This window comes from Aythya marila (assembly GCF_965140915.1).
Source record: "Aythya marila genome assembly, chromosome: 3".
Classification (NCBI taxonomy): Eukaryota; Metazoa; Chordata; class Aves; order Anseriformes; family Anatidae; genus Aythya; species Aythya marila.
This window is the reverse complement of record NC_139044.1, coordinates 17,901,255-17,922,926: the sequence shown is the minus strand read 5'-3', so window position 1 is coordinate 17,922,926 and position 21,672 is coordinate 17,901,255. Positions and strand designations below refer to the sequence as shown.

The 21,672-nt window shown below is 52.7% G+C and overlaps 1 protein-coding gene across 1 annotated transcript in view; it reads right to left on the bottom strand.

Annotated features, from left to right (window-relative positions):
* Positions 1-4,685: 4,685 nt before the first annotated feature.
* ITPKB (inositol-trisphosphate 3-kinase B) overlaps positions 4,686-21,672 on the bottom strand; it is a 50,667-nt gene continuing 33,680 nt past the window's right edge. Inside the window, exons 3-8 of the mRNA XM_082755529.1 lie at positions 13,909-14,008; positions 13,032-13,245; positions 11,563-11,767; positions 7,972-8,073; positions 6,998-7,069; positions 4,686-5,018 (exon numbers count right to left, since the gene is read on the bottom strand). Of these exons, the coding sequence (XP_082611655.1) occupies positions 4,803-5,018; positions 6,998-7,069; positions 7,972-8,073; positions 11,563-11,767; positions 13,032-13,245; positions 13,909-14,008 (909 nt within the window). The 3' untranslated portion in view covers positions 4,686-4,802. The remainder of the gene's footprint in view (positions 5,019-6,997; positions 7,070-7,971; positions 8,074-11,562; positions 11,768-13,031; positions 13,246-13,908; positions 14,009-21,672) is intronic.

Sequence of the window (21,672 nt, the reverse complement as noted above, 5' to 3'; positions counted from 1 at the left end):
GGGGACCAGCTTCCCTGCTGTGCATTTACAGAGCAGCTGGGTCAGCAAAGCCCAAAGCCACAGGGATCTGTGCTGAAGGCCTGCTGCAGACAGGAATGGGTGTTTGACAGCTGCATGCCCAAATACAACCCCAAAGATGCCTTTTTTAGGGGGAAGCAAACATCCTCACGTTTGTTACAACAGTGCTAAAAGAAAGTCGAAGTGGAGCAGAAATGTCCTTGTCACTGGGGAAGCCCAGGCACACCTGATGGGGGGAGAGCAAGCCCCACACCCAGCTGTGACAAAGGGCATGGGTAAGGACCAAAATCGTAACCAATGCACACGAGGCCACCTTCTTCCACGAGGCTCATCCATCCCGAGCAAGCTGAGGATATTTGCTTAGCAAAAAGCACTTCATTTTTCAGAGCTGCCACTGTTTTCCTAATGTTAATTTCAGGCTATGTTAATCCAGAGGAGGACGGTTCGCAGCAACTCATCTCTGCTCCAGAAAAATGTTGTGTATATATATAAATAAAAGGCTGCACAGCTGCTTTTATTCCTTCTGAACCTCCCAGGGCCACTCAGGCCTGCACTGGTGACCTACCTATCACCAGCACGTGAATTTGGGGAACCTTGCTCCATTGCCTGGTGCTTGTGAGCCATCCCCTGGCTGCTCAGAGCTGCTACGCTCCCCTGCGGCGCAGTTCCCCTTGCAAGCAAGGCTGCTCTAACCCTTGCGGGTGTCACGGGCTGATTTATTTCTACATTTTGGGGAAAAAAAATAATAAAGTGTACAAGGAAGGAGGGCTCCCCACTCCCAGCCCCACCCCTCGCGGCCTGGGGCCTGCAGCAGCCCCAGCGCCGGGCCAAGGCAGCGCCCTCCGGGGCCTCCCCCGGTGCCGCTCCCGGCGCGGCCGCTCGGGGGCGGGCACGGCCCGGGCCCGGCAGCGCTTCCGGAAAGGGCCGCGCCTCACGGGCCGGGGCTTAAGGCCCAGCTGGGCACGGCTCGGTGTGGGGTTAGAATGGTGCTCGTCCTCTGCGACGTGCCCTAAAGGGGTGCGCAGCCCCCTTCTCATGTGTGTCAGTGGGGCATCTGCACGGCTCGTTCCCAAACCAACAGCACCCCGCAGCCCATAGGCTCCGTACTCCATGCCCCGCTTGCTCCTGCCTTCCCCCACAGATAAACCACGCCACAGGGACCCGAGCTGAACGGCTCACCTGCAGGGATGAGCAAGGGCCCTCCAGGACTGGGCTTGCTGTGGCACACAGAAGAGGAAAAGCCTGGTTTTGCCAGCACTAAGCCCAGCAGCATTTCATCTGGGCACAAACATGGGTTTGCCTGCTCCCTAATACCTTCATTTATAGCCACCAGCCATAATGTGGCAGCAACTGAGGTCATTTATCTGAATCCTCATTGCCTGGGCTTCATAACCCCTTCCAGACATCTCCTGTGGGGCTTGGCAGCACAGCTGCCCTGCATCGCCCATGGTGAGGCCCAAACACATCTCCAGGTGCTCCCCCACCACCAGTACCACCAGTACCACCAGTACCACCAGTACCACCACCACCACCACCACCACCACCACCACCACCACCACCACCACCACCACCAGTACCACCTTGCACAGCCTCAGCCACCATCACACAGCACAGCTGAGCCCCACATCACACAAAAGCCACAACCAGCACTTCCAGCAAAAACTTACAGGAGGCTCATTCTTGCAAGTGCTAGATAATTAGATAATTGAGAAGATAATTAGTAGAAATTACACAGTTTGAACAGAGTGCCCTGTGCTGTATGGCCTTGTGGTAGGTGCTCAGGGGCTTCGCAGTGTTAAGTATCTACAGCAGCATCTGAAGTTTGCCTTGTTGCATCCGTGTAAATGCTGACCTCTCTGCTGTGAGCTGTTTGTTGAACATTTCATTTATTAACTCCTGCTGCGGCAGGGAGCCTGGAGAGGGCGGTTTTGCTTTGGGTGCAGCAAAGCAGGTGGCAGGGTGCTTGCTGTGGCGTGTGCTGTGTGGCGCTTGCAGACACAGCTTGGTGTGAAAAGCTGCCCGTTTCCAAACTGCACCTAAATTTCGGTACTGCCAGACTCCAGCACGCAGTCATGACAGGTTTCTTGCCCTGACCTTTTCCCTTTCCTTATCTACCACACTGTCACGGTATTTCCTTCAATAGTAGGTGAGAACAGATCTGAGGATCTCGTTATTTATCTACTAGCTTTGCATTTTAGGGGGCAGCTTGGTGAGTTTTGGAGGCCCCTTTGGAAATCTTTGCTGTCCCCTTCAGCAAGACGGGCCTCTCAGTGGCCTCCATGACCTGGAGTTAGCAAGTAAGCCATCAGATATTGGCAGTGATGCTGCAAGAGTGTGAAAGATAGGAAACCCAGGCTTCTTTCTTGCAGCCCGTGAGGAACTGCTGAGTGAAGTTGTAGCAGTGCCAGTTCTGTAGTACTCTACAAGTTATTTTTCATAGCAAGAGGTTCCCAGTCTTTCAGCAAAGTTTTGCTCTGGGAGAACCATGGAGAAGCCATGGGTTGCCCCAAGGCAGCTGCAAGCTGTGCCACAAACGGAACCGACGCCAGAAGGATGCTTCCCATATGCCTTTATTTGGAAAGTTACAGGAGTTTTCTTTTTTTTACAGGCACTGTGCATTGGTGTTCAGACCAGTTTAGATTTTTCTCCATGTTACCCAATGACTGAAAGGGGAGGTGGGAGCTGGGAAAATACCTCACAGCAACTGTTCCAGCCTCCAGAAAGGCATAAGACAGCTGGGAGAAACAATCTGCTTCTTCTGAAGCCACAAAGTGAAGAATCTATTTTATAAAGTCTTAAAAAATAATATATATATATATATATATATATGAGAGCACAAAGCTAAAATACAGCAATAACTGGTACATATCTAGGCATATCGCTTCAAACCTTTTCTCCAAAGGTGGAAAAGGGATGGTTTAAAAACTAAAAACACAGTTTAAAAAAAAAAAAAAAAAAAAAAAAAGGGATTCCATGCATGAAGCTTTAGTGTTCTGTGCAATTAAAATGGGATGAAAATAAATATAACATTAAAAAAAAAAAAATCCAACCTTTTCCATGACACTAATGGAACAGAGGCAAGTCTGTAAGGCACTTCCATAAGGGCTAGTCTAGAAAGCCTGGTGAAGAGCTGCAACAATGCAACCATTTACAATGGCATCTTATGAGCTAAAGACATTTGTCTGCTGAGACAGGAGCTGAGAAAAACCTTGGGGAGTTTAATCCTTGGGAAAGAGGCTGGGGCACAGCTGCTGGGGGCTTGACAGCCCAATCCCCCTTATTGCTGCCAGAAGACGACCCTCAGCAGGGGAGTGTTGCTCAGCAGACGATGGCAGAGGGGCTCTCGAGCATCACTGCCGGGAGCGAGGTGAGCCGGGGCCTGGGGCTCCAGCAGGTGCAGGGTTTGTGGCTGCAGCTCGGTCCTGCCGGCCCATCAATAGCTGACCTTTAGAGAGCCAGTGCTGATGTGAGCAAGCTGCTTAGTTCAAATGTTCCAGGAAGTTAAAAAATAGCCTCCACCCTGAATAGAGAACTGGTTGTTTTCACAGGACTCGAAGCAGGGAGGCCAAACACAGGCTGGGAAGCTAGCGACTGAGCGTAGCGGCAGAGCCAGCAAGCAGTGCAAGAAAAAGGGAAGGCACAGGAACGCCTCGCCTCCCCCCTCTGCTTTGCCATGCAAGTCTAATGGGGCACCTCGAGTGCTGCTCGTCTGCCGTAACTCCCAGCTGCTGGGAAGCACCGGGCAAGAAACTGGCACGGGTACAAATGGTGGAGGTGCTCCAGGTGGGAGGGTGGTTCTGGGCCAGGAGCAGGCATTGGCAGCACAACCCAAAAAAAAAAAAGAATGACCAACCTGGATGTCTACCTTACATCTCGTAGGTGTCCATTACAAGCTGTTTTTCTCCCTGCCAGCCCTGCCCAAAGCCTTTATTCACTGTGGAAGGTCAGTGAGGAGCTCCTGGCATTGCCCACCCAGCCAGTGCAGCCAAGGTGGGTGACGTGGGGGGGCAGCACCCGGCCGTGGGAGATACCTGTACCCAACCGCATGGCCCTGCAGCGAGAGCAAAACCCTCACCCTCCAGTGTGACTCCAAAATAACAGAGAAACCTCCACAGGATTAATGGAATGTCTTCAAAACAAAAACTCAAGTCTGCGATTCTAGTGATTTACGCACTCAGCAAAGACAGTTCCCAGGGCAAAAGGTGCTGGCAAAGGCAACTAAAGGTTATCAACCCCAGTGTCTTTTACCATCTTCAAGCCTTGCTCATCCGCCCTGGGTACTAAAGGGTCCCACGCGTGGCCAGAGGTGTTTTGGAGGTGAAGCTGCTGAACCCAGCACAGGCAGAGGCTCCTTCCTCCACCACAGCCCCGTGCCTGGGCAGCACCTCAGGGCCTCAGCTGCAGCATCCCCTGACCCACAGTGTCTCCACGGCCACTCAGGAGGAAGGTTCCCTTAAAACCATGCTGCACAAGAGACAAAAGCATGGTAGGGAAAGTGTGTGTTTGCCTAACCAACCCCTCCCCGGCTGCTCCAGCACAGCCGGGCTACTGACTCTGTGAAGCCAAGGTTTCAAGTTCAGGAGTTGTTCTGGAAGGTTAGCTCTGTATTTACATGTGGAATTAAAAAAAAAAACAAAAACAAAACAACACAACAAAACCACCTTAAATAGGGAGAGAATAGCTTTAAAATGGGAAGGGCAAGGGTTGGAAAGTGTCTTGTAGTGCAGTTCAGAAGAGTCAGTTGGGAACAGGTTGGGGGTAGTGGCAGAGTCGGACGCATGGCTTTAATGCGAGTCCTCCTTCTGGGACAACTCTGTCAGGATCTGGATGAGATTGTCCAGTCCCCAGAGGTAGCCATCCTCTCTGTTCCCTTCCACCCAGGGCACGTTGTGCTGGAGAACTTGTCCCTCCGGCAGCGGGGTGGTTTTCCCAAAGTCAATCATCCAGACTTTGGCTTGCTCCTTTTTGTCGTGAATGAAGAGGAGGGAGCTCCCGATCACCTGCGGAGACAAGGGCTCAGTTAGTTGTGCACCTGCTTCACATCAAACCCAGCTCTGACACCTCACCTACAGCTGCGTTTGCAAGAGGTTATGCCGAGATTTTGCATGAGCAAAAGCAAGATCAGTGCTTTGCCAGCAGTGTTTGCCCATGCAAATCAGGCATTCAGACCGGCTGATTTTTATTCATACAATTCCCCGCTTCTGGCAGAAGAAAAAGGTCAGCAAAACACAGGCACAAAAGGTACAGATGTGATTTCGGAAACTGAGTCAAGGTTCCTGGGGAAGGAGTGAGATGAATCCCAGCCTCCTGACTGAAGATTTTCCAAGGTTGGCTCTTGGTGGCTGGTTAGCACCACTCACACGCACCAACTCTGCAGGCATCGCTGTAGGAACAGGTATGCTCCAAGGACGAGGTACTTACAAACTGCTGCCTGAAACATCATTTGATAGCACCCAGATCTCCCCCTAGAGCATCCTGGCTTTTACAGTGCTCTGCACACACATTATGGAGGTGACCAGACACAAATTTCCTCTTCCACAAATTCCTTCTGCTGCTTTGGAGGGCTCACTCTTACTGACTGGCCTTCCAGCCACAAGCCCCAGGAAAGCCTGCAGGTATTTTCATCTGTGAAGGTGAAGCACATCATCTGGATGTGCACAGATTTGGTGGACTGTGAGCCCACGTGCTCTTGTGTCACATACGGGGACTTCAGGTGAGCAAAGCACAATGGCCTCAGCACACACGCCATGGTGTGCAGATACCTGGAAACACCTCACACACCAAAACCTGGACAGACCAGAGGAGGAGCACAGCCCTGGGGACATCCCGCTGGCGTCAGCCCTTCAAGGCAGCAGCACTAAGTGCTACCAGGGACTCCCATGTCTGTACTGTCACTGGGGTTTGCCTTTAGACAAGGGTTTTAAGCTGGATGCGTGTGCTGTTTGCGATGTATTCACATTTTCAAGGAGACTTCCTCCTCCAGTGCATTGGGAAAATCTCCAAGTTCCAGCAACATGCATTATTTCCCAGAAATGCTTATCTTCAGCTCTTCTCCTAAGCTCTTAGAGCCCTCTCTTGGCCGGGATACAGCATTTTAAGGAAAAGCCTTTTGCTGACGTTCTTTGCTTGCCTGGCCTGAGTCACCAAATTCTCTTGCAGCTGCTTAGAGGAGCCCCAACCCACACGGGGAGATGTGAAGGGCTTGGCAGCCCTCCTGCTATGCTTCATCTTGAAGTTTGGTGGAAAGTCAAAGCCTCTTCTTTACAATTTTTAAGGATTGGAAACTCCTTTCAAAGCCTCTTTGAAAAGCCTGTTTTGTTCCTGCATTTTCAAATGAACTCTTTGGCACTTCACTCCAGGGAGCATTTTGTTTCTGTCATTGAACTGACCCAAAACACTCAGCTGTGACATTTCCCTGGGTTTCCCCATTGCCCTGCAGGCACTGCTGGGGGGAGGCATTTATCAAGGTCCATCAGAGGGGCAGCACAGCTCTGCCTTGGGCAGGGGGAGCAGTGACTCCTGACACGTTGAGCTAGGCATTATTCCTGCCCGTATGACAACATGTGCCAAGGAAATGCACTCTGCAGTTTGCCAGGTAGATGAAATGGCATGGAGAAACTGGCAGCCAAATGATACCTGACCTGTGCATTCAGGCAGGAATTTCTCCCAAGAAGACCTATTTTTAAACTAGGATTTATTTCCAGTCATATAAAACCATAAGCAGATCGAATTCCTTTGACATCACTTTTAATTTGTATGAACATTGATTTCCATTAGATCTGAGCCCGTGTCAGATGCATGAACACTATTTCAGTCACCTGCTGTCAGTATTAGATAAACAGGTATGGAAATATGAGAATAAATTCAAAACCGTAGAAATTTACAACCTCTGAATTTGACTCCTCCTCCTTGAACAAGTTGGGGTTAAAGCAGTCTGATCTACCTACATGGCACCCGAGGAAGGGAATGTGAGCATTACCTCATGGCACTTGAAGAAGGGGGATGTCTCCAGGGTGGCACGGATACCCTTCAGCCGGATCAGGTAGCTGTTCTGAAACCACAAAGGCAAACAAACCCTCAGTGCTGACCGTGTGCTCCTTACAAGCAGCCCTGCAAACTGCTGAAAGGCACTCAGGGCTCCTCGGGGCCCCTTTGGTAATTCGTCTCCGAGGTGTGAGCAGAAGGACGAGGCACAGCCCGTGCACAGCAGGTACCCTGGCAATGTCACACAATTAAACTGCTCGCGCTGTGACTGCCTGAGGAGATGGTTTGGCCAAGGAGTCCAGAGACTGTGTGACAGAGTGAGAGCTCCAAGCTCTCCACATATAAAACACAGCCAGGCAGCTTAATTTGCAGATCCAAGAGTAATCCCTGCGTAACTGCTGTCAAAGCAAATTTGAAAGAGGCAGTGCCGAGGGCTACCCCATCTGCAGCCCTTCATTTGTAGGCTTTACAGAGTGCAACTTAAAATAAAGCCCTTTGTCAGTAGGATATTTGACACAGCCCATATGAATTGTTTACAGCTCGTATTCTCCTGGCAGTGCAGCACAACTTGGGAAACGCCAGCTGTGGCATGCCCACGAGAAGGGCACCTGGTGCAGGTATGGAGGTGCCTTGGCCTCTCCTCCTGCCAGAGTGAGCTCGGGGCAGGAGTCTCTGGCACCTGCTGTGTCAAAGCCAAGGCTAAAAAGGAGGCTCGGAGGCTGCCATCAGTCCTGGGGGTGATGGGGCAGAGCCTCTGCAACAGGCTTTGTGGCTGAGCCCTCAGTGGACTTGGACCTGATGGGTGCTGCTGCAGTGAATGTGTCCCCTCCCAGCTCTCCTCTCCTCACCCTCACCACAGGATGGTGTTTCTCTCTGCCATTTTTCTTTCAAGAGAGCTCCCCTGGGCTGCGGAGTAGCCTCTGCGGGAGAAGCCCTCTCGCTGCAGCTCCCACAGCAGCCCCTGCTCACCAAGACGTTGCGGTTTCCCCTGGTGAACTCCCTGAAGGCTTCCGTGACTTGCTCCTTTGTCCGCGTCTTCTTGAAGTCCCGATTCACAGTGCCATCCTCTTTCTAGGACAGAAGGGAGAGCCGTCAGAGGGACAGGGAGAGGAGGAGCCAGGAGGAAGAACTGGTGTTTCAGAAGTCACGCGTGTCCCCACGTAGGGTGCGACCAGCCCCTCTGGTAGCTGAAGGGCCTGTCTGTGGGGGGAGGCAGAGGCAGCACGCCTTGCCTTGCGTGTCCCAAACCATCCCGCGGCTCTGCTGCGTTGCCACAAGGCAAAAGGCAAGTCTCCACCATCAGGCACTTGCTGAAAACACTGCCAACACGGACAGGCTGCCTTTCACGGACCTTTCACTGAACGCCCTGTGTGTGGCCCACCGCGGGGACAGCGCCCAGCCCTGGCCCTGAGGCTCCCGGCCTCGCAGCCCCTCGTAGCCACTCGCCATTTCCCCGGTACCCCGAGGCTCTGCTGATTTTCACATCAGTGCCTTTCATTGTCTCGGACAGGCAGGGCTGGCTTCCTGGAGACAGGGGCTATTTTAAACAACAGGCTCCTGCTCACGGGGCTGTTTCCAGAGCTCTGTCCCACTGCGCTGGACAGCTCGTTTGCACACAATGGAGCGAAGGGGCAGAGGCCAAAAAGACATCCTGTGGGCTGCGTGAGATGAAGGAAAGGTGAAGGAAAGGAGCAGAGGCCAGGGAAGGAAGACAGCACGATCAGTCACCTGTCCTGGAGAATGACGTGCCCTGGTGGGACACGGAGACCCCTCCAGGGAAGTGACCCTGGCTCGGGGTGGCAGTGCCAGTCCAGCTGGGGGCATGCAGGGCACACGGGCTGTGAAGAGCTGGGCAAAGCATGTCCAGCAGCAACCCAAAACCTGCTGTGCAGCTCAGGATGAGCCACACCACACACATCCAACTTCCAGCTTGCATTTCGTGCGAGCTCTGACAAAGGTGGTATTAAAACCAGCACAGGAATGCTCTCCAAGGAAGAGCTTTGCTTGCACAGGGTGCAGCCGATACACCTGGCTTCAAACCAGCCTGGGATGAACGTGACCACCTCCTGCCCCCGCACTAGCTCTGCCACAGGGTATAAAAGCGAAGCTAACATCTGGCAGAGGCAGATGACCTTCTTTCTGCAGATCTCCCTGCTGTAGCAACCATCCTGGGCATGGACAGAGCAGAGCCAGGCTCTCACCACAGGTTTTTAGCTGCAGCCACGTGTAGGACTCGCCAAGTATGTACAAGGAATGTGCACTGCACTGCTCTATGTCTGTCATGGGGCAGTGCAGAAACCAACCCATCCCCTCCTGAGGGACTCTGAGGCCCATAGGGGTGGGCTACCCCAAAGCAGAAGCGTGAGGGGGGCTGGAAAGGGCTATTGGCACCTGCCCCAGCTGGCCCCCGCCCTGCCAGCAGGCCCAGTTGGTGCTGGTGTCACTGGGACAGGGCTGGGGCTGTCTGCCTGCCCCGGCACCACTGGCCAAGGGGCTCACAAGCTGCCCGTCTGGGGAGAAGTCAGGAAAGGTGGTCAGGACTGGCTATGAGACCCCACAAATGTCCTAGACCCAGAAATATCTCTGCAGCAATGTCCCACCATGGCCTTGCAGTGGGAAATGGTGAACAACCCTCAGGTCAGAGCAGAAACTTCAAGATTTTTAATTTTTTTTTTTTTCCAGTGAGCAACTCTCCAGAGAGCTGAACTGGGTCAAGAGGGACCATTTGTACTACTATTAACAGTGACTTTCTTAATAGTTGCTGTTTATAACATTTTTGAGCTGCTCCACAAAGTTAGGTGTCATTAACCCCTTTTGCAGAGGAGAATTCCCATTCTGAAGAGGAAGAGCCATCATCTCGAGGCCACCTGGCAAGTGAGAGCTCAACCAACAAAGATTCCTTGTCCCTGTTCCCATCCCTGTCCCCGTTCCCATCCTCATTCCCAGCCCTGCTCTGTCCCCAGGCCGTGGCTGCGCCCTTCCTCCTCCTGCCTTCCCCCCAGCCCATGCACCCAGGATGGCTCCTGCCCTTCCTGCGAGCACCCAGCCCCTTCCACGGGAACCCATCCTCTCCCATCACCCTCACGCTGTCAGCGAGGGGCAGAACAGGCTCACCCCTGCTTTTCCCAACGTTGTATCCTCAGCAGGAAAGGAAGCACGGAGAGCCTTGTCGTTAAATGACACTTCCCTGAGGTTTCCCCAGGGCTCAGAAGCAGCCTCAGGACCCTGAAACAGGTCAGCTGCAGCAATGCAACTCAGCTCTCCTGGTTCTGCAGCCCTGCTGGAGAAACGCCAGCCCTAAACCAGCCTGAACGACTAATGCTGTAGCTTAGGGGAACATAATCCAGAAGCCAAGGGATTTAAGTAGAATTATAGTAATTAGAGCCTTGATCATATTAGTCAGTCCCAAGCAGCAGAGTTACTCCTGGAGGCCAGCACTTCTCAGGTTTTCAATTAGAGGGCTGCCTAACTGCTTTGAAAAAATCCACGGCCCACATCACGTAGCAGCTCACTTACACTTGGCTAAAGCAGGGGTGCAACTCTCACCCATCAGTCACGGCTTTTATTCGCCCCCCCAGCATTTTCTGGCCTGTGTGAGAACAGGATTTTTTTTTTTTTTTCCATTTCAAGTGCTTTGCATGTGACCTGATTTTGCTGTAAAGCCCATGAAAGTCACCCAAACCACAGAAGCACCACTAGAGGCCAAGGATAGATCAAGCTGGACTATAAATAGACAGATATTCTTGATTATAGTGTAAAAACAGGGAGAAGAAAGAGTGCATGTGAGCTTTGGTCCGAACTGGCACATTCATATCTTATATAGCCATGGTTTTATAATACGTACCAGGAATAAGAACCAGGCAAGGGGCTGGCTGGAGCAGCTCACAGCATGCTCGTGGGTGCCTGCAGCAGAGAAGGGGCTTTGGGAGGGCTGGGGATGGTGGCAAAGAGTTGTAAAAGCAGGGAAATTGCTAACGTCCACGTGAACCTTCCATCACTAACACAGATGCTCTCAGTTACAGACCTACCTCTGTTCGGGTGCCATCCTGGATGCCTTTATCACTGCAAAGCCTGTTGCTGATCTCTGCCACTCGTCAGGACAGAACCCCCTGGTTCTCATCTAACAGACACCCAGAAGCATCCCAGGAGGTGTCTCCAGAAATGTGTGTGTCAGCTCAGAGTACTGGCATTGCCCAGCTGCTGTGCTCTTTGCAGAGTGTTCAGGCAAAACTGAGAGAAGCAGCCTGGATGTAGGTAACACTCAGGTGCTGAATTTGTCTGAACATTCCCATGTAAATACAGCCTTGTCACCAGCTCCAGCTGAACTCCCAGCTCCAGCCAGAGACAGGCACAGGCCAGCGCACACTCAGGCTGGGAATTGGGATTAATGGCTCAGGCTGGAAGCACGCTGGCATTGAGCATGTTGGCAGATGCCTGCTGAGGGATCAGGATGCCCTGGGGTGACAGGAGCTTGCCACCAGCCTGTTCTGTGGATTTGCTACTGCGTGTGGTAACAGAGAGCTGCTCTTCCTCCTGCTCTGCCTCCCGGAGGGCCCTCACCTTTATCCCCTCGATCCTGAAGCCCAGCGTGGCGGTGGAACTGATGGTCTCCCTCCACTGCATGTAGCGGGGCTTGGTTACTGCCCGCAGCACGTTCTCCTCCTCCGTGGGAGCGTCAGGGTCCACCTCGATCATCTTCTGGTACATGTCCTTCCTCAGGCTCGGCTTCTTTCGGGCCTTTATCAGCTCCTCCTCCAAGTACGTTCTGCGAGGAGACGGGGGGAAATTAGCAGAGCAGCAGAGGCCAATGGCTAGGAGACCACTGAGCCACTCCAAGGCTATGATGATCTTTAAAAATGATCTTTAAAGGTCCCTTCCAACCCAAACCATTCCGTGATCCATCTTTCACCCTAGGTGCTGTGGAGGTTTTACCTTGAAGGGCAGCTGAACTCCGCTCTCTCCCTGCCCCTCCTCAGAAGCAGGGGGGAAGAAGAAAAGGAAAGAAACAACTCATGGGGTGAGATAAGGATAACTTAATTAAAGGAAAAAGAACTATTAAAGGAAAATTATTAATTAAATAATAATAATAAAAGGAAAGGGGAAAAACACCAAAAAAAAACAACAAACAAGCCAAGGCCATGTGGAAGTGCAGAGGAAAGAAATGACTCTCTGCTTCCCACCAACAAGCAATGCTTGACCACATCCCTGAAGCAGGGCCTCAGCACACGTAGCCAATGTTCGGGAGGACAGACGTGCTCACAAGAAGAGCCCACGTGGCTACACGTGCAGAGCACAGCCCTGTATGGGCTGCTGCAGGGAAAGGTGACTCCATCCCAGACAGACCCAGCACAGATGCTTTACTTAATGAACCTATGTTAATTAGAACCCCCTCACCAACACATGCTATTTTACCATTTTCTCAAGGAACCACAACCAGCCTGGCAATGACAAGGGAGATTATTTCTTGCAGGTGCCCACATTGTTGCTGCAGTACCGATACCCCCTCATTGCCACCTGGTGGTCCTGGGAGACCAAGGCACAGCAGATCTGGGCAGTGACTTACTCCCACAAACTAAATGCAGCTTTCACAGCATGCTCAGGGAACTGCCTGATGGGCAGATGGAATAAAAGAGCAGAATAGAGATGCAGTGTTCTCAGAAGGGCTGCTCACACTGCTCAGGAAGCTGGATTTCCTTTTGGAGAGAGCAACACCTTTGTCTGAGGTATTGGTATCCCCGTGTTGCTCCAGACTTGAACCACAACCAGCTTAAGCCTGACAAAACTTACTGCAGGGATGACTGCACTGCACCAAACCACTTTCTCCACACACCAAATGGTCAAAAAGCAGAGAGGAAAAGCCTGCCATGTTCTTCCCAAACCTGGGCTTCCTCACATCCCTCTCCTCGTGCTGTTGGCTTAGCTTTTCCTGGAGACAGGTGAACCTGCTATTCTCACTTGCAGGCTTCGAGGGTTTCAACCTCTGCTTTCAGTACCCAGTCTTAAAACTCAGTGTCCCCAGAGCCACTCACCTGACCCCCATTTTGCAGTCCATTACACAGGGGGAGTCAAACTCGGCCAGCAGGTCCTCCATCTGGTTGTACCGCTCCCCATCCTTCACAATGTCCCCGTGGTAGGCAGGCACGTAGGGCTTCAGGACATCATTCATCAGGCGGTCAAGGCAGCGCTGCTCGGATTCACAGTGCTTCTTCAGTATCCTGCCGTTGGCCGCTGCCTTGAAGCTACCTGCAGGTGGTAACAGGTGTGGGATGGCATGGAGCCTTCCCAAAACAAGAAGAGCAGCCCAACAGCACCTTGGAAGCGTTCCCATGCCCAGAAGAGGCCCTGCAGACTGGGGCTTACAAGCTCCAGCTCCTGGATTCATGTATGGGGTCAGAGGTTTATGACCAGCAGTGTCACACCTCAGGCAGAGCAGGGACCTGTCAGCAGCTCCTGCAGGGCACATTTGTGTCCCATTCTCTGTGTGCTTCATGTGAGGGTCACACCACGTGGCTTTCCCTCTGTGCTCGTGTGTGGGGCACCTTCCTGCCAGCCAGTGTCACACACTTCCCTGTGATCTGCAAGGGGTCTTGGGGCTCACCCAAAGGACCCAGCTGGCTGCTGCTGGAGAGAAATGGGGGGTAGCAGCAGTAATACCCGCTGGCCTTGGGATACTGAAAGCACAGAGAGCTGCAGCTCCTTGTTACCCTCCTGAACATTTAGAGCTCTGGGCTCTGGACATGGAAGATGAAATCTGCGACGTTCACGCAGCAGTCAGAAGCAATTCTGTCCAGAAAAGCCCATTATCCTGACTGAACAAGACCCTCTCAACCACCCTGCCCTCTCCCAGCTCCCACAGCTGTGGCTGAGCTGCAGATGGTTTGGGATGGCCCCTGTGCTGCTCTCTACCTGCATGTCCTGCTAGCTGAATCCAAGGGTACTTCTTCTTGAAGGACATCACAAATGGAGACCAGTGCACCATGTTCTTGATCTTCCTCCATGATTTGCTCTAAGGGAAAAAAAAAAAACGTTGAATGCAAAGTTTTAAGCTTTTACTGTCCATAAAGTCACTCCATGCAGCACGTGGCTGTCTTGGACGACGCAGGAGGCACTGCAGCCAGAGCAGGATGGAAAGCAAACAGAGAATCTGCTCTTTTCCCATCGCCCCATGCCAAGCCAGAGTCACTGGGCCTCATCTCCACATTCAAAATTCATGAGTAACCTCACTGAAGTGGACGGCCTCGCTGTTTTCTTCCAGCTGGCTGCTTCTGATGAAGAGCCCAGCCGTTTGCAGCGCCTCCTGTCCACTTCCATGCACCCCTCTGCAACAACTGTGAGGACATTAACTCCTCTTTGGGTTAATTGCTGCATCAGATCATAGCGAGCAGAGTGGGAAATGGAGCCCAGGATTACTCCTGGGCCACAAAACTCCACTGCAGCCCCTGCAAACACGTGCGTGTGCTCACCGATGCATTTCTGCTCCCCACGAAAAGCCAGCTGCCCTGCTCACCACGTTTCCGATCCACCTGTGTCTGATCCACCTGCTTTGGCCAACCATTAACCACACTCTGGAGAACAATTCCTTCCTGACATGTTGTGCTTCTTGCCAGATAGATTGCACAAAACTATTTACATTACCTTAGCGAGAGCTGCATCGGATATGCAAAAGCCTCGCTTGAATACATGTTCCTTCCTGCACAGAGGTTTTCCCTGGATTGTTCTGGGGAACACACTGCTAACAAAAGGCAGCGGCAATGGAAAAATGCCTTCTCGCAGATGAGGAGACAAACAACAGGCTTTATCCTGGCCACAATTTGCTACTGGGTTCAGCTGGAAGCCCACAGAAAAATTATCCTCATTTGCTCCATGCCTAATGCATGCGGGGGAGCCTTCCAGAAAGCCCCAGTAATATCTTCCCCGCGCTTGGAGAATCGGCCTCTGTTCCAGTAACGCCTCACAGGCAGGAGGAGAAGAGCCAGCAACCCCGGCTTGCAGCTTGGACGCTCGTCTGGGCTGAACTCAGAGCACAGGAATCCGTGCTGGGAACTGCTGAGATGTTTGAAAGAATAGGAAGGAGCCAAACAAGGATGTCAGTGTCTGCAGCGTGGAAGCCGCGCCGTGGCGGGCCGCTGCACCCCGAGGGAGCAGGGCGCTGGGTGGGCTGTGAATCCCATTCCCTCCTCTCCTTTCCCATCTCGCAGGAGTGAAGCTCCCCTGGAGCACCGCGTGGGGCTGAGGGTGTCCCGGCACACCCAGGCATTTAGGGCAGGAGAAGAGCATTTTGGCAGAGAGCTCTGAACAAGCGTGGAGTGACTGCGGGCATGCCCTTCAGCCAGGCTCCTCCACGTGGCAGGTCTGCACCACAGCATGGTTTGCTTGCTTTGGCAGGGGCTCGGGCAGTTCCCTACCTGCCATGGGGGAATGTTTTAATTTCCAAGGGCAGTGCCAGGACCGGCGCGCTGTAGCTGTTCTTTGTTCTCCTGCTGGCAGAGAGCAGGAGGGAAAGTGGAGGGGAGGTGAAAACGGGGCAGAGGGGTCTCCCTGCTTTTGCTTTAAAACAGTAACAGCCAGGTCCAGTGTGATGTTGTGAAGAAAGAGGGGAGAAAAAAACTCCATGGGAGCAACATGCCTCATCTGAAATGAGAAGGTGTCCTACCCTCCCGCTCAGCATCCGAAGGCACACGGTCCCCGGAGAACAGCCAAGGCACTGCACCTTCCCAAGCCAAGGTTTTATTTTTCAGTGCTAAGATCTCTGTAGCTAAGACCACGATGCACTTCAAAGCGCAGGCAGAATGAAGCCAAGCGGTCCCCGGGGCGGTGCAGCCACCTCAGCCCCACCTTCGGCAGAGCTCTCCGAGCACAGCACTCAGCTCCAGCACTGCTGCTCCCTGCTTGCCGTGCCGCTGCTCTTGTGGTGCAGGTTGATGGCCCCGAGTCCCCAGGAAAAAGCAAACAACACCAAACCCTCCCGCTGAGCTGAAGCCTCACTGACTTGGCCTGCATGTTTGGTTACAGGTTTGTCTTGGCAGAGCTCTGGGGATAAACCTAAATAAAGCAAAGCTGTGGAAGATGGTGCAGATCCGAACCGAGATCACTCAGTGAACAAGCAAGGCCTTCTTATCCTTTCAGACAATTGCCAGAGGTTTTTACGGGGGTCCTGGAGGTTGCTTTGCCCACCTCAGGTCACCCCCAAGCTGCTGGAAGCAGGCTAAGTTGTGGAGGGACAACACTGGCCAATGTTTCCCAGTGATGCTGCAACCCCGTTCGTTTGAAGATAATGAAATTATCTGCCCAGGTAAGCAGTTTCTCTGAAAGTTCACCCTCTGTGCTTTCCCGACAGCTTAAGGGTGACTCTGGATGTCTGCGAGCCAGCACCGGGGTCCTTCCAGGCGCTGGGGACGGCCAAGAGCTTTAGCGAGCCCCAGCTGAAGATGCCTGTGTTTATTCACATGCCAGCGTGGGTTCACGCAGGGGTGAACATCTCAGAACTGACAGCCTCGGATTCCTGTCATGCCAGCCCCGTGTCAGGCTGCTGCCGATGGCCACAGACTTGGTTAGTGTCACGAGGCCCGTGCTGCTCCACCCTGGCTCTGTGGCCACGTGCAGCACGCAGCCCGGGCTCTCCCACCCTGCCCTGCCCTGCCCTGTTCACATGCAGCAGGAGCATTAAAGCCGTGCACAGCCATGGTATCCCCTCTGCCTCCAAAGGATGTGCAGAAGGTGCCTGGTGCAACCTGACACTTGTTATTTAAAACCTGTTTCAACATCGGCAAACGCCGACTGATTAGCAAATTATTTAGTAACTCTGAAAATGCGTGGAGCCCGTTGTCTGCCTTGTGGAAAGAAAGCTGAGCAACTGGCAGACCCAACCCTAAAAGCTGTTTCAGCCCCAAAAGTGGGTTTCAGCAGCGCTTTGCTCCTGCCCCTGCCATTTCACGCTGCTCACCGAGGAGCTGGCAGGGTGTGGGACTGGGGCCAGCAGAGCTGCGGCCTCCCGACAAGTACCCACAAGTGGTCAGTGGGAGAGGAGTGCTTGGAAAACAATTTTATCTGCTGTCTGTTTGGCTTTACTTATCTGAAGCTTAAAGCAAACTCCAGGCTTTCCCCATCTGTCAATAGAGCTTCATATGGAAAGAACAACAGGGAGAACGTAGCACCAGCCCACAAGGTCAGAGGGTACGTGGTGTTTAATTAGATTAAACAGAAAGTGACTGATGAACTCGGCGCTCGCTGCACATTTTCCCTGGAGCAGATGGCTTTCCTTTAATGCCTGCCTGGGGGCGGTGTGACATTTGGGGACTGCTGCTCCCCTCCCTCTCCCAGCGGGAGCATCAATGGGGTTTGGTCAGTGTCACGGGGGTGCCTTGCCCTTTCCACGCATTGAGCCGGAGAGATGGGCAGAAACCGATCTAATTTGCTGAAATTATTGTTTCCTGTTGCTTGGCAGGACCAAACATCCTGGAAATAGATGGAGTTGGGCCTGCGTTTCAGTACTTTGTATTAGCCAGGGCATGCACCACTGGAGTCAAGATCACGTAGCCGGGGCAGGGAGGAGCAGGAGCAGCATGAAGTTAATGATTTGAGGAGAACTTCAGCCCATTTGTCCCAGGAAGGTCCTGACATAAACTAGGAGCAGAAGATGGTGGAAAACTGAGAGGAAACAGCAGGGCCTTGCCTCTCTGCTTCCACTTCCAGCCCTTCCCAAATGGGAACTGTCAGCCTGCTTGGGGGCCACGCACACACATGCCATACAGTTTTCCATGTTTAAAAGAATGAATGTGTTTTCTCGTGGTCTGTAAAAAATAATTAAGCTTTTCTTAGTGATGACTGTTTCCCTTCACAGGAAAAACCTCATGACAGTCGGTGAAGCCAGAAGGCCACCTTAGTTCTTAGCTCTGCACAGTGGCAAAATAGCCTTTATTGGCCTGAGGATCCACTTGTGATGGGAGAACTTTGGACCAGAAGGCAGTTTCTGGTTTAGTCACATAGAGACGTCAGCAGCTCCCCCAAATCTGGCAGGGCAATGCCCATCAGGTGCCCGTGGTGGTTGTTCAGCAAAGACAAAGAGACTCCCTCAGCAGACTGCACTGAAGTTAATAAATGGGATGACGATACTTTGGTAATTGAAACACACTTCTGCATGCCTAAAAATTCTAGTTTAAACCCTCAAACCCTATTAGATTAATTATTTGTGAAGCTGGGGCACAGTCACACAAATAATTATAGTCCCGGCCTGCCTCACCTTGAGCTTTGCAAGAATATGCTGAGTGCAGCCTGGAGGACTCAGAAGCAAGGACCCCATTGCATCTAGAGAGAGAAAAACTCCTTGTGTGTGTATTATTTCTTTGACTTTCAATGCTTTGTTTATCAGAATGGTTTCATTTCAGCCAGCAAGGATTTTGGCTTTTGCAGGGGAGAAGCCAGTCCTGCCTGGCACGGTGAGGAATACCCTTTTCTCTAGTGCAACCAGGAGCCAGCCGCATCAAGAGCAAAAATCTGGGGCAGAGGGGCAGAGAGACAAAGTCACTGCCGTCTCTGCCGTCTGTGAGAGATCAGCATGAGCAAGAGAGGAGCTTCAGTCAAAACGCAGGGCAGGCAGGAACATCTGTGGGGATCGCTGAAAAAAAATATTCCAGCGTATTGGAAAAAAAAACAGGAGCTCGCTGCAGACTCCCCCTTCCTGCTTACGATGCCAGAAAGGAGAACTAGAAGCCAAAGGCACAGGCGGGTGGCAGTGGTGCTTCAGCTCGACCTCCCCTCTGACAATAGAAGGAAGCCCCGTGGCTGTGGGAGCGGGCTGCTCGGGAGGCACCCAGCGCACCGGGAATATTCCCAACCTCCCCCTGCCGGCCTGCAGGGCACGGTGGGCACACGGCAGCTCCCAAGAGACAGGTACAAGGAGAAGAGGCAGCGACAAAGCATCGGCATTGAATTTGGCCAGGAAGGAGAGAAGCCCAAGTGGGAGCAAAGGCAGAACTGGCATTGGAGCTGCGCTTGTTGCTGTGTCCCTGTTTCTTCCCGATTAGGAGTCTTCACTTCAGCGAAGGTGAAAACTTTCCAACGCAGATCAGTCATAGCTGACTTCCCAGGAAAGCTGGATGAAGTGTTAACTGCATGCATTAGACAAGTCCAGCCCACTTTTCTGAGTGGGAACAGCTCCAGATCTCTGGAAATGTCTCGGGAAGAGCTGTTCACTGCTGGTGCACTGCTATGGAAGCCCCACACTGCTTCTTGCCCAGCAAGCAGCTCACTTTTAAAATCCAGCAAATGGTAAAAGTGCTCACTAGTAGCCAAAAGCAGGCCTTGGTGAATGTGTTCGTAAGAAGAGCCCAGGAACACTGCAGTGCACCTCTGAAACCTGTTAGTGCCCAGAGCTGGGGCAGCAGATCAGCTGTCCAGCTGTCCACCCTCTCCTACAGTTTGAAGGCAAGTTTTCAGGGATTTAAACCAAGACACAAAATTTCCAGCCTGCTTAGAGGCATTTAGGGTCTGAGGCACCGAACACAGAAGCAACATCCATAAGTGGAACAAAGGAGCTTCTAATGCCTATTTTTGGAGTCCTTATTTTTGGAGATTTCTTCCTATCTGCTTCTGGATGCAACCCAGGGACTGAATCAGCCTGCTCCTGGACATGTGATGTGAACTGAGCTGAGATGGCCAAAGGCATGGCCCAAAACAAAGGTGGTTCATGTCTACAGGCACTGGCACTGCGCAAGCAAGGCGATGCAGAACCAGTGCCGCATCGTGCCACGTGAGTGAAGCAACCTGCCGGAGAAGCTGGATGGGGAAGACTGGCTTTTAGAGGTGAGCTCTTCTGTCGCAGGAACCCACAGCAGCTCACGCTGCTCTTAGGCACCAGGAAACATTCCCACTACTGTTCTCTTGCTCTGCCCACCCCTGGAGCTTGCCTGCTGCTCTGACACTATTCAAACTGAATTTCGTGGTAAGGAATATGTGAGTGAGAAACGCGTCCCTCTTCCACAGCGGAGCAAAATGGTCGGATCGCAGCTTGAGTGCCTGAGGCTGGAGTGGGAAGGCAGGCAGAGAAAAGGGCAGGATGATGGCTGTGGTAATTTGTTTAGAATAAAGTTGTTTTATTTTATTTTTTTTTAATTAGTCATAAGCCTTAAACATACCTGCACTTACTGGGTACGTGGAGTGTAAAGAGCTGATTTAAAAGAGCAGTTATAAGTTTCATAAACATGACTAAACCCTAAAGCTGAGTGTTCAGCAGGCACGGCCTTTTAATTTGCCTCTAAATCAGTTTAGCACTTTCATTTGTGTTTGGATAGCGCTTTGACAGTCTAAAGCACTCTGCAGAGTTTATTGTCTCTCCCGTGCTGAGCGGCTGGAGCAGCCTCTGCTCGCTCAGGAGCTGCTGGGAGCCCCAGCCTGGCTCGGCCACGGCTCCACGAGCCTCCCTGGCACCACTACATGGCCCATCTGTACCCCTAAATACCCCTGAGTACCCCTAAACACACCTGAAGGCCAAGAGAGGCTCATTGCAGGCACATGGTGATACTCTGGCCCCAGCCTGAGTGCCCCATTTGGGAGGACCCAGCCCCTCCAGCAGCACGCTTGCCACCACTGCCGACGCTCTGCCCGTGCAGGGGCAATTTTCCATGATTCATGCTCAGAAGAAAGTCCTGGAGCCCCGCAGCAGCAGCGAGTTATTCTCCGCCTGACTTCCAGGGTCAGGGCCCCGTGCGCACCCCGTCGCCACTTCAGCTATGAGTCACAGAAAGGTGCCCGTTTTAGCAATGCAGCACGGCTTGTGCAGGGCTGGGTACGGACCTCCACCAAAGCCAACATCCTGCCACACGTGCTGGCTGCAGGAGCACTCGGTGAGCGCGCTGCTGCCGTCGCCCCGCCAGCACCCCGGCTGGGTGGCAGGGGGAGAAGCCATCAGGGCAGGAGGCAGGGGGGTTTCTTGCTAGCGAGGAGCTGAGGGGTGCTCTGTCACTGCTGCTGGGGTTCTGCCTTTGAAGCTGTGGTCGGTGAGCAGGGCTGGCAAAGCTGCTGCACCCCTGAGAGCCCGCAGGGGAAGGGACAGGGTCCCAGGAGCCCCCTGAAGCACACCCGACGATGTTCAGGCAGGAATGCCCTGCCCCAGTCTCAGCTCAGAGCCTTCCTCGGGACCCCAAATAATCCTGCAGGGCTGAGGCTGGCAAAGGCGCATGGGGGGGATTGCTGGGACTCAGGACAGGGGGAACCTTGTGTGAGGAGAGCCCACCTCCTGAACAGTGCCATCCCCTTCCCTGGGTGCTGGGAGACAGCAGCGCAGTGGTGCTGTCACCGTGCCCCATGCATCTCACCCGCGGGTCACCCAGGCAATTTTTCATCATCTAGAGATCTGAAAAAGCAGATTGCTCCTTTTCTTTTTTTTTCTCCTTAAGTGAAATAGTTTCTAAAATAAATATTCCTCTTGGAAGAAGCTATTCCTGAGGGGCACTGCAGGAGCCAGGCACACGGCATGGCACGGTGGCTATGCACATAACTCCAGCACCAGCCTCTGGGCACTGGGTTAGCGAGGAGCTGAGTTACCCATGAGCCGTGGCATCCTTTCAAGAAGCAGAAGTCACAGTTTTTATATGAAAATCCAGACAGCCTTTCCCAGAACAGCTCTGTTACATTTGAAGAGGAGGCTCAAGCCATTTTCTGGTCAAAAAAGAA